The 21258-nt window shown below is 43.6% G+C and overlaps 2 protein-coding genes across 4 annotated transcripts; both read right to left on the reverse strand.

Annotated features, from left to right (window-relative positions):
- Positions 1-315: 315 nt before the first annotated feature.
- Positions 316-12200, reverse strand: LOC114357530 (uncharacterized). 3 transcript variants are annotated; one of them, XM_028311168.1, is made up of 13 exons: positions 11482-12200; positions 10829-10987; positions 8886-9001; positions 8352-8496; positions 7582-7809; positions 6319-6457; positions 5846-5955; positions 4493-4693; positions 3537-3723; positions 1914-2029; positions 1139-1333; positions 693-797; positions 316-456 (listed from the first exon to the last, which is right to left on the reverse strand). In XM_028311168.1, the coding sequence occupies exons 1-13, from the start codon at positions 11548-11550 to the stop codon at positions 358-360; spliced, it is 1869 nt and encodes a 622-aa protein (XP_028166969.1). In that variant the 5' UTR covers positions 11551-12200; the 3' UTR covers positions 316-357. The 3 variants fall into 3 exon arrangements, with proteins under 3 accessions (XP_028166969.1, XP_028166971.1, XP_028166970.1); XM_028311170.1 differs by lacking the exons at positions 10829-10987; positions 11482-12200 and adding an exon at positions 10666-10812 and having other exon boundaries at positions 330-456; XM_028311169.1 differs by lacking the exons at positions 10829-10987; positions 11482-12200 and adding an exon at positions 10189-10317 and having other exon boundaries at positions 330-456.
- A 270-nt stretch (positions 12201-12470) lies between these two features.
- Gug (arginine-glutamic acid dipeptide repeats grunge) lies at positions 12471-20598 on the reverse strand. Its single transcript, XM_028311166.1, has one exon. It carries the CDS (start codon positions 20225-20227, stop codon positions 14765-14767), a length of 5463 nt encoding a protein of 1820 aa, XP_028166967.1. The 5' UTR covers positions 20228-20598; the 3' UTR covers positions 12471-14764.
- Positions 20599-21258: the final 660 nt, after the last annotated feature.

The raw sequence follows: 21258 nt of genomic DNA on the forward strand, positions 1-21258 counted from the left end.
TCTGCTGACATTTCGTTCGTTCGGTATCTATCCGAGCTAATCGAAGTCGAACGAAGGAGGGCGCTGTTGCTGATAACCTCGTCGAACAGCTCTATGCAGCTTTGGGCTGTTGATTTGAAGGAAGCATTGTACCCACTCTGGACTCTAGACTAGAAAATGCAGATGTTCCGGGAATGTTCCCATGTTCTTATCCACATTAATGAGTTCATCAACAAAATAAATGTTTTTATTGTTATGTACGATCTTTGGAATAATTACCTAGTTGTAAAGGGAAATAAAATGATCACATAGAAAGTTCTAAAAGTATATTTTATCTAAATAAATTATTTAATAACAAATTAAATTATAAATTAACTATTATCTTTCCCTTATTACATTCAGAATTTCTACGAGGCCCTTATGAACTTTGAGAACTGGCAACTTGGTTTCCACCATTGTGAAATCGCTTAGCTCCATCTGAAAAAACAAAAAAGCAGTTTTTTTAGTTACAAAACTCTCAAATCACGCTAAAAAGAGGTACATTCAACCTACAACGGCTACAACCCGCACATTAACTGCGCACCTGGCCTGGCAGCCGTGACGTCACATCGACGCTCTGGTGGTGCGAGGGAGTCGCATTCAGCGAGGTGCGCCGCAGACAACTTGGCCGGGTTGCAAGTATTATCTATGTCATAGACAAAAAAACAATTTACCCCATCAGGCGGATCTTTATCTCTAGGTGGGAACCGCCCGTACATTCGCTCGCAAATGGCGCACAGCCCACACCACGTCCGGAACTTTATCGTGTTCTCGTCAGACTACAACAAAAAGGAAAATAAATTAGTACCGATATTATACATTAGATAGTATGATATCTGAGAGGTTTAGCGCAGAACTGATTTAGTACCTGAGGTATGGGAGCGGCACAGAAGGGTCTTTATGTGAAGTCAAACATTAGCGAGACTTTAACGAGATTATGTCACCCCTCCTGTGCCGCTTCCATACAACAGGCTTTGAATCAGTTATGCGATAGACCCGTAATAATTCTTTGAACTAACCAGTTAGCGCCACTGTAAAGTCCTGTCATTCGCCAGTGGCTCAGACAGTGGTGAGCACAAAAACGAAAGCTCCCATTTAAAAAGCCAGGCTACTAACTCACCAGTACTTCCCCATTTTCGCCAGTCTCGTCAACCATGGGTTTCTTAAAGCCAGTGTCGAGGAGAGTCAGCTTGATGTCATCTGGAATGTTCTCCTCCTCCTCATACGTTTCCCAGTCCATAATGCTTTTGAAATTGCTGGCCTGCTTCTCAGTTAAGATGCCACCCATCATCAGTATTAGACCTTCTTCTAAGTTCTGCAATATAAAAAGTTTTCACTTAACAAAATGTTGCAGATAATGAGAAAAAACCTGCAAAGCTTTTCTTTTTCATAATTTTTAGACTTCGGGGATCTGACCCCATTTACGTAGTACCTATCTACCACTCTACTGGTGCCTCTCATTCATAACCAGATACTTGAGAGACAGAGGCAGACTGTCCAAAAACAAAGAAAAGGTGTAAGGACTTGACTCCCCTGATAAGAAAAGTGGAGGGATAAGTCGAATTCAGAAAGGTTCAGGCACTCATAGAACCTTTAGAAAGAAAGAAAGAAAGAAACATTAATTACGATGAACATCATTTAGATGGACAAAGAAAGTATACGGAAGGAAAAAAAGACAGAAATAGTAACTAAATATTACAAGGAAATAAAATGTGAACTGAGTAATTCCACCCTGTCGCAACAGCGATTCCCATCGCAATGGGACCCCACTCAGCATGTGGCGTGAGGAAGGCCCTGGTTTTCAGTGTGCCCCAAGCCGATTTTAATTTTAATGGTAGGGACTGATCTGATGATACCTGATTGCTATTGAACGATTATATTGACCCATAACTTACCTCAATAGGCACCCTGTAGCCACGCGACCTAAACTTCCTGAGCACTGTCAGATAGAGAAGTTGTTTCGACTTCTTCACAGTCACGAATCTTGCCGCGTAGTTCATTGGCGTCAAGCCTGAAACAAGTATGCAAATACGAATGATAGACAAAGGATTATTTCCACCTCTCGTTCCCACCGCTGCAACTCCTGTGTAGCCAGGCTCTACAGGTTGACCGCCAGTAAAAACCCAACCAGTGAAGGTCAAGTCTGTTGTAACTGTCATTGGACCCTCAACGAAATTAATCAGCAGAACACAGGAGTTCGAAGTTAGGTAAGCTTGACCGCCCAGTAAAAACACAACCAAAGAAAGTCAAGTTTGTCGAAGTTAAGGACCGACTTACCTCCAGTGCTTTGCACTATAAAGAAAGAAAGACAATCATCTCGCTCGATTACCCATACTTTATTTCTGTTTGCGTTTTCGTGCTTTCACAAGAATTAAAACTATCATGTACTTTGTATACGGAGAATGGTTCACAGATCTCACCTTCAAGCGCTGCCGTATCTATGGGCAGTGAAACTGTCCGTTCTGCCTTGAGAAGACCCGCGGTATATGCAGCCAGTCGCCCAGGCTCACTTTGGGCACCATGTACTTCTTCAGCAGAGCCTGCATCTCTTGCCCGTACTGACGCTCCAAGTGAGTCCGATGATAGAGTAACTGCTATTCTGATCGCCTATCTGGTTCACAGGTCTCACCTTCGAGCGCTGTACTGTTTATAGCCAGAGTAAACTGTCCGTTCTGAAGGGAAGTCGAACCTTAATTCCTCCTATGTTCTTCTGATTAATTTCGTTACGGGTCCAATGACAGTTTAACTTTCCACCGGGACAAACTTGACCTTCATTGGTTGGGTTTTTATGGCGGTCAAGCTGTAGATCCTGACTACACAGGAATTGCAGTGGTGGGAACGAGAGGTGGGAATAGTCCCGTGTCCGTTCTGGCGCTAGAAGACCCTTGGAATCTGCAGCCAGTCCCCCAGGTGAGTTCGAAGATTACTGTTATTGATTTCTGATCGCCTATCTGGTTTAGAGATCTCACCTTCAAGCGCTGCAGTATCTATGGGCAGTGAAAACTGTCCGTTCTGCATTGAGAAGACCCTCGGTATGTGCAGCCAGTCGCCCAGGCTCACTTTGGGCACCTTGTACTCCTTCAGCAGAGCCTGCATCTCTTGCCCGTACTGACGCTCCGAGTGAGTCCGAAAATAGAGTAACTGCTATTCTGATCGCCTATCTGGTTCACAGGTCTCGGCTTCGAGCGCTGTACTGTTTATAGCCAGAGTAAACTGTCCGTTCTGAAGGGAAGTCGAACCTTAATTCCTCCTATGTTCTTCTGATTAATTTCGTTGCGGGTCCAATGACAGTTTAACTTTCCACCGGGACAAACTTGACCTTCATTGGTTGGGTTTTTATGGCGGTCAAGCTGTAGATCCTGACTACACAGGAATTGCAGTGGTGGGAACGAGAGGTGGGAATAGTCCCGTGTCCGTTCTAGCGCTAGAAGCCCTTGGAATCTGCAGCCAGTCCCCCAGGTGAGTTCGAAGATAACTGTTATTGATTTCTGATCGCCTATCTGGTTTAGAGATCTCACCTTCAAGCGCCGCAGTATCAATGGGCAGTGAAAACTGTCCGTTCTGCCTTGAGAAGACCCTCGGTATGTGCAGCCAGTCGCCCAGGCTTACTTTGGGCACCTTGAACTCCTTCAGCAGAGCCTGCATCTCTTGCCCGTACTGGCGGTCGGGGCGCGTCCGAAGCGCTTCTTCGAGGACGTAGCGTCTCTGTGGACCATAAGGTATACTTGAACGAATAAAAAAAACTCATAAAACTCATTTATTTCTGTAAATAGGCTTTAAAAAAGCACTTTTACACGTCCCAGTATTAACCATACCACTGCTTCAGGACAATAAATGGGCCAGTGCTGAGAAGAACTCGGTCACTATTTTCAGCTGTCAGTAATGACTTAGGAATATAAAACAAAGTCGCTTTCCGCTGTCTGTCCCTATGTGTGCTTAAATTTTTAAAACTACGCAATTAATTTTGATGCGGTTTTTTCAAATAGATAGTGATTCAAGAGGAAGGTTTATGTATACTTAGAGCCCGTGCGAAGCCGGGGCGGCTTGCTAGTTAGCTTGAAGATTTTGCGAATTATGTGCGCAAAAAGCACTCATAAGCTAAGATAAATATCAAGTCTAAGATAATTTCGGTCACTTAGGGGCGCTGTCATTGCGCACACAGTGAAGATCAATGGTAGAATCAATATGGTAGCGGATTTTGCTGAATTTTAAATACTGAGATAAATAAGAATTTGGTCGTTTTGTACTTTGGGCATCTAGGATCAGGCAATTGAGTTCGTCAAATAATGTTGGTTTAACCTTTGTAGGTAGGTAATTAATACCTTATATGGTGAATCACTTTATGCAAGTGAAAAGCGAAGTGAATTACAAAACTAGGTACCTTCTAACTTCAGGAGTAGCGTTTCAGAGTAATCAAGTCATTATAGACTTTAGGACTATGGCCACAGGTTTTTTTAATCTCTATCAACCTCACCTTAGTGTCAAACTCCGTTTCAATGGCCTCCTCATCGACCTCCCTGTGCAAGTACTTCAGTATGTCATCATCCAGGAACGAGTCGGTCTTCCTGGCCGGTCCCACCTTCACGACTGGCGGGATTATGATGTCATCATCAGCCGACTCCGCCACGGAACCTCGGGAGCTGGGGTTTTGGGAGTCGGTGACGATTCCAGCAATCTGAAGGAGAGTATAGTATGGTTCGCGAGCACGTAGAATTTTGTCCAATGACCCCAAGCTACCCATCCTTATCGCTCGTGCGTAATTATGTTGCTGTCGCGCTCGCACACTCAAAGTAGGCGCACACCGTTGATTTTTCGTCGGCCGATAGTTATTAGTCGGACTGTTGATCAGTTTGGGCATGTATGGGAGTGCGCACACTACACCGATTCGATTTGGCCGATTCTTCATATAATTTGAAATCGGGCACAACTATCGGCCAACTAAAAATCAACGGTATGCGCCTACTCTCACTGCGGGCGCCCGTCGCACAGTCGCGACAGCAATATACCTAATTACGCGCGAGCAATACGGATGGGAAGCTTGGGGTCATTGGACAAAATTCTACGTGCTCACAGACCGGGCTTTAGAACATGTAGACCATGATGTTTATGTGTTTTGATTCAGGTATTGATCAACCTAATATTTCGAAGATAATCTTTAGAGGTGTCTGAGGGTAGGTATGTTAATGTCGTAACTATAGCCGAAACAAGCCACGATAGCCGAACGGTGAAGGGGTGGGATTGGCCGACTCGTGATCCGGGGAACGCGGGTTTGGTCTCGGCCGCCGCTCGATTATTGTGGTGAGCTCACTCGTGACACAAGCATATTTAGCTTAGAACGAGGGGCTAAAGAAAGTACTAGTAATTTCAAGTGTGCAATAAGAAATGAAATTACTAATAATATTTAAAAAAAAAGTATGAGTAGCAGGAGTAGGCATCTTGTAGTGTCGCCACACATTTGTCGACACGCAAGCGCCACTAGTTGCAAGTTTCTTAAACCTAGGTACCTAATTTTTTTTCTAATGGCTTGCACGACATGCCTAAATTTTAATATTATAAACAGTCATGATGTCATACTGTTACGGTGTGACTTAAAAAACAAAAGAAAATCCTACTAATATTATAAATGCGAAAGTTTGGATGTCGGATTGATGGATTTGTTACTCTTTCACGCAAAAACTACTGAACGGATTTTGATGAAACTTTACAGTATTATTCTTTATAACCCAGAATAACATATAGGCTATAATTTATGACGGTCTGTGACAAACTAAATATCACGCGGGTGAAGCAGCGGACAAAAGCTAATACATAATAAGTGTTTACATACTTGTGTTTCAGGGTCCTGCTGCGTCTGCGCCGCCAGCCCGGCTGACGTCAGCCGGTCGCTGCCTGCGCCGCGGCCTTTGCGCCGGCGCTTCCCGCGTCTTCTACTTTCCCCTACAGCAATATTGAAATAAACGTTTTTAGAAAATGCCCCTTTGTTTCCTTCGTCTAATCTGTTACGTTACGAGTATGGAAGAAGAGATCGTCTACCGCGCGTCTAAAAAGGTATATTGAATAAGCTAGTTTATCTGAGGAATAACGCCCTTATTCACAAACAATGCAAATCGAACGCATAGCGTTGAATAGAGCTCTGTATTGGTTCGTGTGTCACCCTGAGCACTGTGAGACCTCATTGTACTGTTAGTGAATACGGGCGAAAGTGTTCATCTATTTTGAACGTGACAAAAGAATCCTGCTTAAAATAAATGTTTTTTTAAATGTTAACCTTAGTACTCAGGTATACATTTTTCTTCCTACCTCCATCGTCACCATTAGCAATGACCTCGTCTGCGTCTTCGTTAGGCTCCTTGTCAGATTTTGAGCGCTGAGATGCGGGAGCTTCAGCTTTGTTCTTGCTCTTTACTGCTTTACCCAGGTTCAGTGCCTTGATTTGATTCTGTAACGATATAGAGCTATTAAAAATGCGACTTCGGTTGATTGGTTTTCGAGAAAGCTTCATAGAACACACCAAAATACAAAACAGTAAAAATACGATACAAAAACGTGGATGGACCTTCGCGATTTCGTCGGTTCGAAATCAATACCTAACGAAAGTAGTTGTCTAAGGGCGTAGTCAGTTAAATGAGTTAACCATAGACAAAATTATGCTACTAAGAATGACCTAGTACCTCTAACTTCTTGAAAAATGCGTCGCTATCATACATCAAGGTTGGGTGCTTCTTCTTTATTTGGACACTTGGTAGTTTCATCCTTTTCTTCTGCCCAGTGGTGCCCAGAGATGGTGTAGACACTATGTTGGATGCACCCCTTTTCCTTGTCTTTGGGGCGTAGTTGATAACAATCCTACTGAGGTGCATCAAGCTGCAGTCGCAAGGAGAAAGTGGAATTATAGGAGGGATGTTCAAAGGTTTTCGTTTAATCCGTCGAGGTTTTACTGTGCTTAAATTGTCGCCAGCAACATAAAAACTCTTCTCTTTTGCTTTATTTTCTCTCGGCTTATCCTTTTTTATCGATAGCAACTTCGTTTTCGACACAAGAAATGGCAACATTCTTTAATATTTTTAACGTAAGTAACACTCGCTCGATTCAAAGTCTAAACTGGAACTGGTAACGGTTGACGCCAGTAAAATATCGATTACAAGCTTATCTGGTGATTTTCAACGGTCTAGTAATTCTTAGAGTACCTAAATATCAATAACATTGATAACCAAAGGTTATTAATCTAACATAATATTGATTGACACACCTTACGTAACACATAGAGCTTAAAATAGGGAAACATTAGGACTAAATATGATTTAAAAGCTTGACAATACAGAGTGATGCATATACATTATGGTTAATGCTCATTGCTCACACTACCTTTTCATCAAACTGTCTGTAAGTAATACTTACATAGGGTTCTTACAGCGGTTCTGTCTTCTGCTAAGAACTAGAGTAGACCAATGACAGGTCGCGGGAACTGTCATGGGTCGCGCGACCTGTCATTGGCCTGTGATCGCGCCGGCGATTGCGTTGGGTGGTTGAATCTTTAGAGCATAACCAATAGAATTAACTTACCTTCTTTGCGACCCGTACACTTTGGGGCTCCTTCACCGGGACTGTCCTCTGCGACAGAACCAGGGGAGATGCAAGAGGGGGCAGCTGTTCACACTGCCCCTTAATGAGGCGGTTGTGAGCTCCATCGGAAAGATTCAGCGACGGTAGAGTAGATCTGTCGTTGGTCACGCTGGTCGTGTGACCCGCTGTCAGGTCTGATGTTGTGTAGCCGTGGTAGTATAGGGTTTCCTGGAAAAGATTACCAGAGTACGATTAGTTTTAGTTAGTGAGTTTGCAAAATTTTAAATAAATGGGTATGTAAGATTTCTCTAAGGCTTGTATGTCCCACGCTTACGTGCGAGTCGTAGTATTATTTACGTAAATTCTTACATGTAGGTAATATATTCGACCTTTAATACAGGTGAAAAGTTTGCAACAACGCTGCTTCAAGAGACTTAAACTCTGTGGTATAAGTTCTGAGAAGAACCAAGAGACATTTTTGGGAAAATTCCAGAATGCACGTAGGTATGTGATTGATTGCACGTAGGTAATCCTCAACATAATGAAATACGTTGGACACCTTACTGTGGACACAGATCCCCTCCTCCAGTACTTTTTACAGAGGTTTTCTCATCGCGGCCCTGGTCAAACAGGACCGCTAGCCCACCATAGCGCGTTAGTTTGCTCCATGCCGCTGCTCAGTCAACTGCTAATCAGAGAAGAACTAAGCGCGTGCAAAAGAATGGGCCCGGGCAAACGCCGACTTCCTGGTATGTACTTCCGATATGTACCTGACTGTGACTCCTGCGCAAGTCAAGCACGATCGTGGTCCTCTGGTGCGGCTGGTCGGGAGTGAGGCACCTCCTGGATCCCCGAGACTTGCCGCTGGCCAGTGTCGGCGCTGGCGTGAGAGGTCGCGAGTCTGTTTCGGTATACCTGTTAGAGAATACAAGATTATTATATGACTGTAGTACCTACCTGTGGTACTACTCAGTCATGTATTAATTTAATACACAGCATCAAATAGTTCGTGACACCTAAAGTAACCAAAGAGTTCGCAACGCAACGGTTGTGTCATCAAATTTTTGGCGCTGACTATACCTGCCTATCCAAAAAAAGCTGTAGTACCTACTCGCATAAAGAGGGTTACAATTCTTTTCTAGACTTGGGAACAAACTTACCTACTTAATAAGATAAGTATGTAGATGGAAATGTGTTACTTAGTATCTTTTGAATGGCTTACTCGTCAGTGATTTAACTGATTTAACTCTAAAAATATCAAAGTAGTTAGGTACCTACTTATTTCAGCAATTGCTTGTACCTACCTTCTAAACATATCTTCAGTGACGATGTCATGGGGCGTCTTATTCTTCTCGGCGGCATTTTGCTCTTGGAACTTCGACAAATCTTCGTGCAGAAAATGGGCTTTTCCCTCCAAGAGCTAAAACAAGATTTTAGGTATTAATAGCTACGAAGTTATAAAAAATATCGTTAAACAGTATACGTTATTTTTAACGATTCTTATTTACCTACTTTTCTTCCCATGATTATTTATTCAATGCTACTACGATTTATTAATCAATTTCTTATTAGAAATTGCCATTACATAAGTATTGATTAAAAAACTGCGTGCTTTAAATTCAAACATGGTGTAGATATTAATTAAGTAGGTACCTAATAAGTGCTTATTAGTAGCTACGAATATACACATTTTCCGTATGAACTATTGATTGATTAATTTTAATAGGTGTATTTATGTTTATGCAAGTGTATTTATGTTATTTGATTTGTTTCTGTTTATAGAAATAAAATAATATTAACAAAAACTAATATTCAAACTGTGTTCAAGGAAAATTGCGCATAAATGATATTTCAAATGTGTTGCGGCTGCAGTACTTACTTAGGTAGTTTATTTATGATGATTGGACTGTTTAATTAGTCATGCAAATGTTTTAATGATATAGCTATTAAAGGTACAAATACAAATCAAGTAAAATGATATATTAATGCGTTTAAATCCATTTAAATTGGCTAGTAACTTTGCTAAATTATAAAGTCAATGTCGCCGTCATCATTATGTGACCTCTACGACTCTACGTGTACGGCGCATGACCTACCTAGTGGTTGGCGTCTACCATGCCAGAGGTTGTGGGTTTGATTTCATTAAACGCCTTTATTACTTGCTGCTGATTTTTGACAATTTATTGCTTTATGACCGTGACGACATGGCAGTACGTCGGTACCAACAAAGAGTACCTAGGTACCTAAATATTATAATATTTAATCCCAGGAGACTTCTGGAGTATCTCATTGAGTGTATCGTGGTGTCAATAATATTAAAAGGTCTTAGACAGATTTTAACCCATCAAATCCTAAGCGGTCGCACGAGACCGCGGTATCAATATTGATTTCTATTGTCTCGATTCGCGGGTACTCGAAGGTCTTTTAAACTACATTATAACACTTACCCAAGAGTCTTTAACCCGCTTCACATACTCCTTGGCTTCCGTATCAGCAGGATGGTTGCACAGCACCGAGAAAGAGTGGGGGAAGGGGTTGTAGAGACCAGCGTAGGGCCGCATGAACGGCGCTGGGGTGACGTCACATCGCAGCTCGACTCTTACTTACCCAGGAGTCTTTAACCCGCTTCACGTACTCCTTGGCTTCGGTATCGGCGGGGTGGTTGCACAGCACCGAGCAAGAGTGGGGGAAGGGATTGTAGAGACCAGCGTAAGGCCGCATTAACGGCGCTGGGGTGACGTCACATCGCAGCTCGACTCTTACTTACCCAAGAGTCTTTAACCCACTTCACGTACTCCTTGGCTTCGGTGTCAGAAGGATGGTTGCACAGCACGGAGCAAGATTAGGGGAAGGGATTGTAGAGACCAGCGTAGGGCCGCATGAACGGCGTTGGGGTGACGTCACATCGCAGCTCGACTCTTACTTACCCAGGAGTCTTTAACCCGCTTCACGTACTCCTTGGCTTCGGTATCGGCAGGATGGTTGCACAGCACCGAGCAAGAGTGGGGGAAGGGGTTGTAGAGACCAGCGTAGGGCCGCATTAACGGCGCTGGGGTGACGTCACATCGCAGCTCAATTACTTACCCAGGAGTCTTTAACCCGCTTCACGTACTCCTTGGCTTCGGTATCGGCGGGGTGGTTGCACAGCACCGAGCAAGAGTGGGGGAAAGGGTTGTAGAGACCAGCGTAGGGCCGCAGCATGAACGGCGCTGGGGTGACGTCACATCGCAGCTCGACTCTTACTTACCCAAGAGTCTTTAACCCGCTTCACGTACTCCTTGGCTTCGGTATCGGCGGGGTGGTTGCACAGCACCGAGCAAGAGTGGGGGAAGGGGTTGTAGAGACCAGCGTAGGGCCGCAGCATGAACGGCGCTGGGGTGACGTCACATCGCAGCTCGACGTTGCTCTGGAAAATGATAAGTAGGATTAATCAGGGTTCTGCATGTCAATGTTAGAAAATAAGTGTTTGTCGTTTAGTAGGTACCTACTTACCACATCAAATGAATTGGTAGAGCCACTGGCAAATGTAGGATTACTTAGTTAATAATAATGTCTTTTGGTCTTTACCTACCCCCGTACGTTTCACTGCGGGCACCCATTACCTATTCCTAAGTGTAGAGCACAGGTATGTGGTATAACGTGACTTAGGTAGGTATCACCGCGCGGAGCCCACGGTGATTGGAAAACTTTGATTTAATTAATTGAAAATTTAAAGAAAATTACACAAGGCGACTACTTACGAAGTGAATTCAAAGATGCAGTCACGTTTATGCAGTCATAACGATGCAGATTTATGCAGTCACGTTTTGTTGTGTTAAACAAACATCTTTTGTCAAAGCGCCTCATCATTTGAGTGCAGTGGTATCGTGGAGATTTTAAATAAGTTGTTACGGAACCAACCTTCTGTTTTGCAAGTGTGTGTTTTTGCGGCACGCTCGCCAGCAAACCGGTATTGCTTGTGAGACCCATTGGTCTATTTTAATGCTGTATTTATCACAGATCCTTTACTCTGACGGCGGCTAGTACAATATCGATCAATCTATCACCTAGTTACGCTTCCAAAATAATTCTAGTACAAATATCGTAAAACATAGAAAAACGCTCGAAAACTCACACATTACTGTCAAGGTGTGACGGAATTTTGACCCATGCACAGAATAAATAGGTAATAGCCCATGTTGGGTCCTTCCTTGACGTCTTATGGCTTATGCAAAAATCGAAAGCTCAATACTGCAGAAACTTTTCACAAGTACTTTTCTGAAGTAGGCTGAACACGAGTTGCAGACGAGTAGATTATTATTTTTATACAGAGCAAAGCACTGCAATCAAACCGATTTTAAATGAGATGCGTAAGTACATGTTAAGTACTTTCGCATCTCATCCCTTTCTTTACGTAAAACTTAGGTTGTAGGTGCGCAACTCCAAAATTCCAAGGCAATAAAAATTAAGTAACCACTTCATTTGAAGACAATCGCCTTGTAACTTTTCCATTTTCATATTAATTAATTACCTACTTAAGCATTGTTAGCGATATGTTAATAATAAGGAAAAATATCGAATTTACATAAATTCATGGAAATTTCTGAGCAGAGGTGAGAATAGAAACACGAACTTGATTTTTTTCACATATATTATTCAAAAAAATTTACACAAAAGCACTAAGACATCCATTTAACCTTATTGTCTAAATAAATGAAGTTTTAAACCGACACGCAACCTCTTAATTAATTAAGATATAATTTGTCTCTAAAAATAATACTCATTTCCTCTTTTAAATATCAGAAAGTAACTATGGCATTATCAACATAATACCTATCTACCAAGCGATATTGTGAAATCTAGAAATATTTCAACTCTTTACTCAAATCTAACAGTTCTCTTTCTTACAAAGGGAATTTATATTACAGTTATAGTGCAATAGAATTATTGAATGTGTACACGGGCAAAAATTACAATCCTAATTTACAAGATGACTTCTTCTAACCACTTATTTTAATTAATTCACAATAAGTATTGTGAAAACCATTTCAATCGCACGTATGCACCTACACCTAGTAGTGACCATAGCACGGATGTATATCTAACGCCGCGTGCGTGTAAATTGACGCTGCGTAAGTGCGTACGCGCTTCCTTGCTAAAACCACTCGCTCAAAACAGGGATTCGTATTCAAAATAAAGTTAAAATTAGTAAAGAGCAGCCAATAAGAATCTCAAGACACATATTTTTCTTTGGCATAAAAAATGTACATTTTTAGAATTTTTAAGAGGTAATAAATATATTCCCAATTACATTTACGGTGTCTAGAGCTCAGATAGAATTAACTTCATCCCAATACCCAACCAACCGATACATCCGTGCTATGAATTACTACGCAGATAAATTATAGTAGATTAGCAATATTTCAAAAAAACTGCTACTGCAAAATGGGAACCAAACTAACTTATTATTGCGTTGGAAATTATTTTTGTACTTAACTAATTCGGATATCATTTTGCAGTGGCGTTTTACGAAATCTCTCTATTTACAAATTTAAATTATCATTTGTCTGCTACATGATACGACTGCTAGTTTTCATAAATATTTACACAGTTTCTAACTATGTAACTTTATAATTTTGCTTTGCCCGCGGCGTTGCTTGCGTACATTTGTGTCACAAAATACCTCGGGAGCAACTTTAAAGTTCACTTCGAGAATATTGTAAATTTTCTTTTAGAAAATTGGAGGGACCTGCAAGGCTTCTCTCTACACTGTTTCCATCTTTTCTAATCTCGCCATCCTTTTCACTCAAAGCCAGATGACGGCATGAGTAATAGCGACGGATAAACCCGAAAATACGGAAGCTGCGTAAGCGTCGCTGCGCAGTCCAATAGACCTCAAAAATATTGACAAGCAGATAACAGTAACTATTTTTATTATGAGTATAAATCATAATTCAACATAACTTGTATATGATAATTTGTTATGTAAAATGCTACAAGACACTTGTGATGTCCTCACAAACGGTGTATATTTCTAAGTCGAGACGTTTCCTTCGCGATACAAGCTGACAAGACTGTAAAAAACGCTTATTAACACTCTCGACTCGACACAATATTTATTTATTGGTCATAATTGGTTAACAATACATGATTAGCGTCGTCCTGTTAGTTTATTAATGTTCAATATTTAACACTGAGGAAAATATACTGTAACACACTTCCTCATTTATGCCGACCTACTAATATCAATTTAATTTGCTTTGAAACCAACTCGAAAAGGAAGTAAGAGACCATTTTGAACTCTATAGCAATTAAAATTAGCAGTCATATCAAATGCACCGTATATACTCTAGTACTCTAATGAACAAAATTACATTTACTGATAAGAATTCTAACGTGATCTTGCATTCTTTTCACATTAAACTCTGGCGCAACATTGTTCGCGACTCAGAAGCAGATTTGCGCACTGGCATTATCAAACGAAGATAAGATGACACATCAATAAACAGTCATTTTGTGGCAGACCACAATCTTACATTGATATGTGAATCTAGCTTCTTCCATATTATATTATTAAATACATATCTTACGTTTCTCTCAACTTAATTAGCGTTACAGCTACACATAAAACTTTCACGTAAAACGATAAAATTATGCTCTGTAGATAAAATCGAAGGGAAATATGACGCTTCCTTATCCTTAGTTTATAGAGTAAGAAAGTTACTACAGGTCAATTACATAAAAGGCAAGTCGATTAGAAAGGCAAGTCACAGTCCCTACTCTGTTTTATACAACTTCATAATTTTATCATTACATAATATTATATTTTATATCGTTATGTCATGAACATAATGTAAAACAAGCGACGGCGCCGCGGGGACCGGGCGACGCGCGGCCCGTCACCGGCACCTCGGCTCATCGGCACTGTCATTCGCGAAACAATAATTTAAAAAACACGCAAACGCGCCACATCCGGAGGTCCTCGCTCTCCACAAATAAAATTCTAATTATGACTAGCGGTTAAGAAATAAATTTGAGCATGGAAATCAAGCGCACTACACGACCATGCGGCTACCGAAATATAAAAACTCATAAATATAAATTACACGTATCTTAATCGTACACATACTCCTGAAAAAGTGGTCCGTCGGGGCACTCACACGCGCGGCTCGGCGGGCTCGGCGGACTCGGCGGGCGCGGGGCACTAGGGCCGCGACGCGCGCGCCGCCTCCTCCAGCGCGCGCACCTTGAGCTCGCGCTCGCGCTGCTGGCGCAGGAACTCCTCGTGGTGCGCCGGGTGCAGGAAGCCGCGCTCGCGCTCCAGCAGGATCTGGCGCTGCAGCTGCTCGTGCGCCGCCGCCTGCTGCGCCAGCTGCTCGGCGTACGGCCGCCCCACCGCGCCCAGCAGCTCGGGGTGCAGCGGCCGGTACGGGCCCAGCGCCAGCGCCTCCTGCTGCGCCTGCGCCGCCTGCTGCCCCGGGTGCAGGTGCAGGTGCGTGTGCGAGTGCGCGTGCGTGTGCGCGTGCGTGTGCGCGTGGTACTCGGGGTTGATGCCCGCCATCTGCAGGCGCACCATGGGGTCGGCCGCCAGCGCCAGCCGCTCGGCCGCCTCGAGCTGCGCGGCCGCCACGCCGGGGTGCGGGTGGTGCGGGTGGTGCGGCGGCGCGGCCGCGGGCGCGGAGGGCGCGGCGGGCGCGGCCGGCGGGATGCCGAGCCGCTCGAGGCGCTCGCGCTCCAGCTGCGACAGCGCGGCCGGCCCGTGGCCCGGCGGGTACAGCCCGAACTGCACGGGGATGGCGCCCTGCGGCGGCGGCGGCGGCATGCCGTACCGCCGGTGCATCTCGAGCCAGTGCGGGTCGAGCGCGCGCGGCCCGACGTTGTTCTTGAGCAGCTCCTCCTTGAGCCGGTCGTTGAGCTCGCGCTCGCGCAGCTCGCGGATCTCGCGGTCCCGCTTCTCCCGCTCGAGGTGCTCGAGCTCGAGCCGCTCCCGGGCGCCGGCCGCGCCGTACATGGAGCTGAGCTGGTACTGCAGCATGGGGTCCATGCAGTGGCGCGGCAGGTTGCCGGGGCTGAAGCCGGCGTGCGGGCGCGCGTACTCGGACAGCTGCCGCAGCGCCGGCGTCTCGGGGTAGCCGGGCGGCCGCGGGAACCGGTCGTAGGGCGACGTTATCGTCTCTATCGCGCCTCTCGACGGCGGCTTCGTGTCGGGTTTCTCCGGCGTGGCGATCTTTCTGTGAGCCTGTTGAGCGATCTTCTCCCTCTCCTCCCTGTCTCTCTCCGCCTGTTTCCGCAATCTTTCCTCGCGTTTCCGCGCCAATTTCGAGTCTGGCACGGGTTTGAAAATCAGATCTGTTCTTGTGCACGAATTGTAGTCGCCTCGATTCCAGTGTCTCAAAAATATCGCCGATTGAGATCTGTGGCATTCGGTGTCCTCGATTTTCGGTTCGGGACTTGGACCGTGCGGTATGTGAGCGGGGCTCGGGATTTCTTCTTCGTCGGGTTGTGATTGTGTTTCCAGTTTTAGTTCTGTGTTTTCGTCCGGCAGTGGTCTCGGTGGCCCTCGTAAATGCGGATGGCCGTGGGGCATTTGATGAGGCGAACCCGATCTGGCGTGTGCGGATTGTAGCCCGGCCGCAGCTTGAGCGTGCAATCGAAGACTCTCAATGGAGCTCGGCCCTGGGCCGGGAGGCAGGCCGAGACCGCTCATAGGATGACCCATGGAAGGCGGTTGAATCATGAGATGGTTTGGATTGCCAGGTATCATTTTAGGATGATGACGCAGTAACATTGAGTCCGCAGGAGACAACCTCTCCGGGTGATGCGCCAGATGGTGCGAGTGATGATGGGTATGATTATGATTATTCGTCACGTTGACACTCGATGACGAGCTCGTAGTTTGGGATACGCTGCCTGACAAGTGATGAGGGGAGCTCGAGTGAGAGCTTGATTTTTGCTGCGTGTTAATTTTGTGTTGTATCGACTGAGACGAACTACTCGACGTCGAGTGAGATATCGACAAAGTATGATTTGTTCCGCCGCCAGCATGGTTTGGTTGTTTTTCTGTACTAGTGTGTACTGCACTATGATGACTGGTGGAGTGATGATGCGTCATCGTAGTCTCGTGAAGTTGGTGTCTTTCAGTTGTTGCATTAGGATTTCTTGGATCTTCACTACTTTCTGAAATCTCTCTTAACGATCTTGTAGTAACAGAAGAACTCGTACTATGATGGGAACTGAGCATCGTTGTGGATTCTATCGTCGAAGGTTTCACTGGATCGTGTCTTCCTGGGGTACTAGATGCGGGATGCATCGGTGGTATAGGATGTGGTTGCGGTAAGGGACCGTAAGGATATGGGTACGGCATCGAGTACCCAGGATGCGGATAATATGGATGCATAGCGTGTGCCGCTGCCGCTGCTGACAGTTGGAATATCGAGGGATGTAATAAGGGATGATGCGGGTGATGTAGATGAGATGCGAAAGGATGCGGAGGGCCAGGTTGCTGACCGGAGTGCATGACTGGTCCAGGTATTGTCGATGGTATCGATAAGGGCGTTGGATTCATCAAATTCAAAGCCGAATGAGATACCGGTGTATTTGGTTGAACAGGCGATGCTGATATTTGTCGCGGCTGTGATGGACTCGCCAGGTGTCTTGAAAAAGGTGACGTCGTAGCCGAAGGATGAGGATGTCCCGGTGTTCCATTGTGACTTGGTTGACTTTTAATAGGTGTAGGCGTGTGTGGACTCTTTACTGGCGGAAGCGCATTGCCTGTATCAGAATTACCTTGGCTGGTAGGTGGTAAATGCGGTTGATGGAGAAAATCTGGCTCTTTCTTAATGCTATCAATTCTTGGTCCCAGGAATGCACTTGGCATATTTGAACTCTCATTTGTGGGTTGACTTGGTGGTCTGCTATTATTTTCTACACTCGATATCGACTCTCTATCTCTTTCGGTACTCAGATGTTGTGCTATAGCACTTCCTATTGGATATCCTGGCACTTTAACCTCCTTCAATGACTGCAAGGGATCTGACACATTTTGTGTAGAGAGATTTGCAGGCATATTGTCAGGAACTTCTTGCTTGATTTTCAAATCTTGTGGCATTGATGGGTCATTTTGACTTGATGGTGGTGGAATAAGACTTCCAGGATGCCCATGTGAAGGAGGCACTTGTTGGATAAGTGGTGGTAAAGAGCTGGGTTTTTCTAGGCCAGGGTGACCTGGATGTCCATACAGAGGAGTAGGCATAAAACCATAAGGACCAACATTTGCACCACTTCCCACTGAAATGAGAGGGCCAGGAGGAAGTAATCCTGCCATGGAAGGCTGGCTTAATGGAGGAGGAGGCATGCTTTGCGACACAGGCGTGCTGGATGCTTCTGTAGATCTCACACCAAGATTTTCAGGACGAACTGGTGGTGGGAATATTGGTGGTCTCAATGATGTATTTTGGTTTTCCAGTTTAGGCTGAGTCTTGAGGTCAGTAGGTTGTTTGTCATCCACATCAGATTCTTTGTTTTCTTGTGAATTTGCAGGAGAGATAGGTTCAGTATTTGTAGTTGTTGGATGTTCCATAGATGGTGGTGATGAGCCTCTTGTGTTAGTTGGTGATGGACTAACTCTTTGTAATGAGTCCAAACGAGGCGCGTTGGGCGAATCCACTTTGCTAGCAGTTGATATTGTTGCAGTAAATATTTCTGGTGTGTTTTGACTTTTCATTTCAGAAGCTTCATCTCTTGGTTCAAGCTTGATAACAGTTTTCAGGGGGTTCATATGAGGATTGTGCTTATTGGCATCACTGGCAAAATTCATACTTGCAGGATAAGAAAATGCTGGCATTCCACTTGCAAAATCCTTTGCACTCCTGATAATTGAATTGTCCTTGGTAATGTTAACTGGATTGAAAATATTTGGAGTAATTCCTCCTTCAATTTTGATATTGTGGTTCAGTTTAGGGTTGTACAAATGGTTATCTTTGATAAAGAAGTTTGTATTTTCTAAATTGAGTGGTTTATTGGATTGGTTAATTGGGTGTCCAGGGAAGTTGTGTGACAGCGGATCTTTCTGGAACTCTTCCTTATGTAAGTTTAGTGATTGCTCTTCAGTATCTATTTCTTCTTTGATCTTTATCTTTTCCATTGGTTCAGTTGTCATTGGAGTCACTTTTGGAATAATAAGTTCTGTTTTAGGGAATATTGCACTAGGCATTGCAAGAGGTCTTGGTTCAATAATTTCAGCAGTCTTAGGGCCATTATTATCAGTTTTAAGGTCAAGAACACTTCTTTCATCTTTTTCATTAGTGGGCTTGAACACAGGCGGTAAGGGATCCTTTTCAGTTTTTATAACTGGTGGAGGGTCATTTATTTCCACTTTGATTTGTGGCTCAGGTGGTTTAACATTATTCTCAGGTTCTGGTTCTTTGTTTTGTTCAATATTTTCCTTTTCAGGTTTAGTAAAACTGAAATCACAGGCTTCTGGTTCAGGCTCCGCAGTTTCATCCATTGCAGGAAAACTATCATTTGTAAGGCTTTCTGATGGGCTCTCAGGGGGATTCTCAGACTTTTTCTTTTTCATTTGAACATCACCATCTAAGATTTCAGGTTTTGTATCATCTGGAAGACGTTTCTTTACCTTTGAGACATCAACTTTGCCATTGGTGGTTACTTTCTTCTTGGCATCTTTGCTTACTGGTGAGGAAAGTACTTTCTCTGTAACATTATTATTTGTATTTGTACTTTGAACAGTAGGTTTAATAGGTTTAGCCTTGGATTTCGAGTCATTATCACTTTCATCTTGCCCTTTCTTTCCATTTGGTGTTGTTTGTTCTTTTGATTTGTTTCTGGTGCGCATTCTGCTAGGTGAGTCCTCAGGATTATCTTGTCTGCCATTGTCAACTTTAGCCAAGTCTCCTGCGTCCCGTGAATCACTATCTTCCTCTGAATTTTCGTCCTCTGTAACTGAACTCATTTCTCCCGCTTCTTTAGGATTGGGAGAAGGTCTAGAACCGTTTGTGTCTGGGACAGCTGGAGTAGCCTCTGGAGTTTGTTCCTTGGGAGTTCCTGCTCTAGAATTCCTAGTGTTACGAACACGACGCAATGATGCTTGTCTTCTTCTCCTATGTGGTCTGTTACTACTAGCACCGGGAGTCTTTTTCCACAAATAATAAAACTCAACTAACTCAGCTGTGTCTTTATGGGGCAACAAGTCTTTTCTTATTTTGAAAAAGTTTTTGCCAAATTGGCGAATACCTTTCACAAACCGTTTAGTTTCTTCCTCGGACCACTTTTTCTCAATTCCTTTAGGGACAGGGCACTTCACTAAAGCTTGCAGGGCACGTCCAGGGTCGTATCCAGAGTCATGGAGAACGTCTAGCGCATTGATAGTGGTGTCGTCGCGACTGGCCGCCATACAGCCGTCGTCAGGGGAGCCGCCGTCGCACATGCCAGCGAAAGCTGCCATCGACCGAGCGGCCCTCAAGTACATAACCAGGTCCCTGTCTGTTGCTTGAGCGGGCAGCCAGCGAAGCTCCTCGCCACCCGGACACGGTTCATCGGGTCCTAGCGGACCATTCAAGCGCATATCAGGCAGGCACGCATAAATATCCTTGTCCTTCACGGGTTGGTTCGGTGTTCCCACTTGAACCTCCCCTTGGTTTTGGGCCATGATTCGTACGTGACCGTCTATTTGCACTGGCACTCTGCACCAAAACTATTCACATGTCACAAAGTCTACATATTGCACAGATATACCATTGGGTAAATGCATTATACCTTCTCTTCACGCGTGTGTTTGATTGTCCGTAGAACAGTAAGTATGCCAATATACATAATTATTACTCCTAATGGCCTCCATTACACGGTGCATTGTGCTTCATAATACGAACTTGTATGATACACACAACTTATAATTTATGACCTCACTAATTTCTATCATAAAAATATTTTTGTTAACTCAGTATTTACGCATATTTTACTATTATTTTAGTAAATGCTATCTACATGCTACCCTTTTGTTTAGCTTCGCCTTTCTTTGGCCACCATAGACAAAAACATTCTATAAAATGGCTGCCACGATTCTACATTTTTATTGTACGTTTCATTACAAGGACATAAATAAATGTAAAAAATCAAAATAAAATAATTGTAGTTTATAATTGATAAACTAGTTCGATTTGGAAAATAATTATTCCGCAATATATTTTCTTCAATTTGATTACTTCAAAATATTTTTACATGGATAATTTACGCAAAATAAATAATGTAAAACACGAATATTAAAATGCCTTCGCTATATTAAAGACATTTAAAACTACATAACGTCAAAATGTTTGTCTTTGGAGTGTTATGTTCGGTCCACCAAAAACATTTTCAATGGGACGGTGAGCTCCAAGATAGATCAATGATTTTGGGACACAACAAAACTATACTTTGGCCCTCACTGGCCGAGATTGACAGCAGTGCAGTGTTGCCAGAAGGTTACTTTTGTAACCTTTTTGGTTACTTTTGAACTGCTGTGGTTACTTTTAGGTTACACTAATGAAAAGGTTACTTTTAGGTGATTTTTCAGAAATTGTAGAATTAACTTTACAGGTTATTCAGTAAAAAATATTGATAGTGACAATTTAAGTCATAAACTGCATTTAAACTTGAATTTGATTTATTATTTGTTAAGAAAAATGAGTTTTAGCGAATGTT

The sequence above is a fragment of the Ostrinia furnacalis genome, unplaced genomic scaffold (assembly GCF_004193835.3).
Source record: "Ostrinia furnacalis isolate ACB-3 unplaced genomic scaffold, ASM419383v2 OfSCF3210, whole genome shotgun sequence".
NCBI lineage: Eukaryota > Metazoa > Arthropoda > Insecta > Lepidoptera > Crambidae > Ostrinia > Ostrinia furnacalis.

What these genes read in the sequence shown, in the direction of transcription:
- LOC114357530 (XM_028311168.1), bottom strand. Translation starts at nt 11,550, where the DNA reads ATGGGTCTCACAAGCAATACCGGTTTGCTGGCGAGCGTGCCGCAAAAA. An exon ending in GTGTACGGGTCGCAAAGAAG is followed by an intron (nt 6,458 to 7,581) that starts GTAAGTTAATTC and finishes ATATCGTTACAG; the next exon opens with AATCAAATCAAGGCACTGAA. An exon ending in TGCTAATGGTGACGATGGAG is followed by an intron (nt 5,956 to 6,318) that starts GTAGGAAGAAAA and finishes ATATTGCTGTAG; the next exon opens with GGGAAAGTAGAAGACGCGGG.
- Gug (XM_028311166.1), bottom strand. Translation starts at nt 20,227, where the DNA reads ATGGCCCAAAACCAAGGGGAGGTTCAAGTGGGAACACCGAACCAACCC.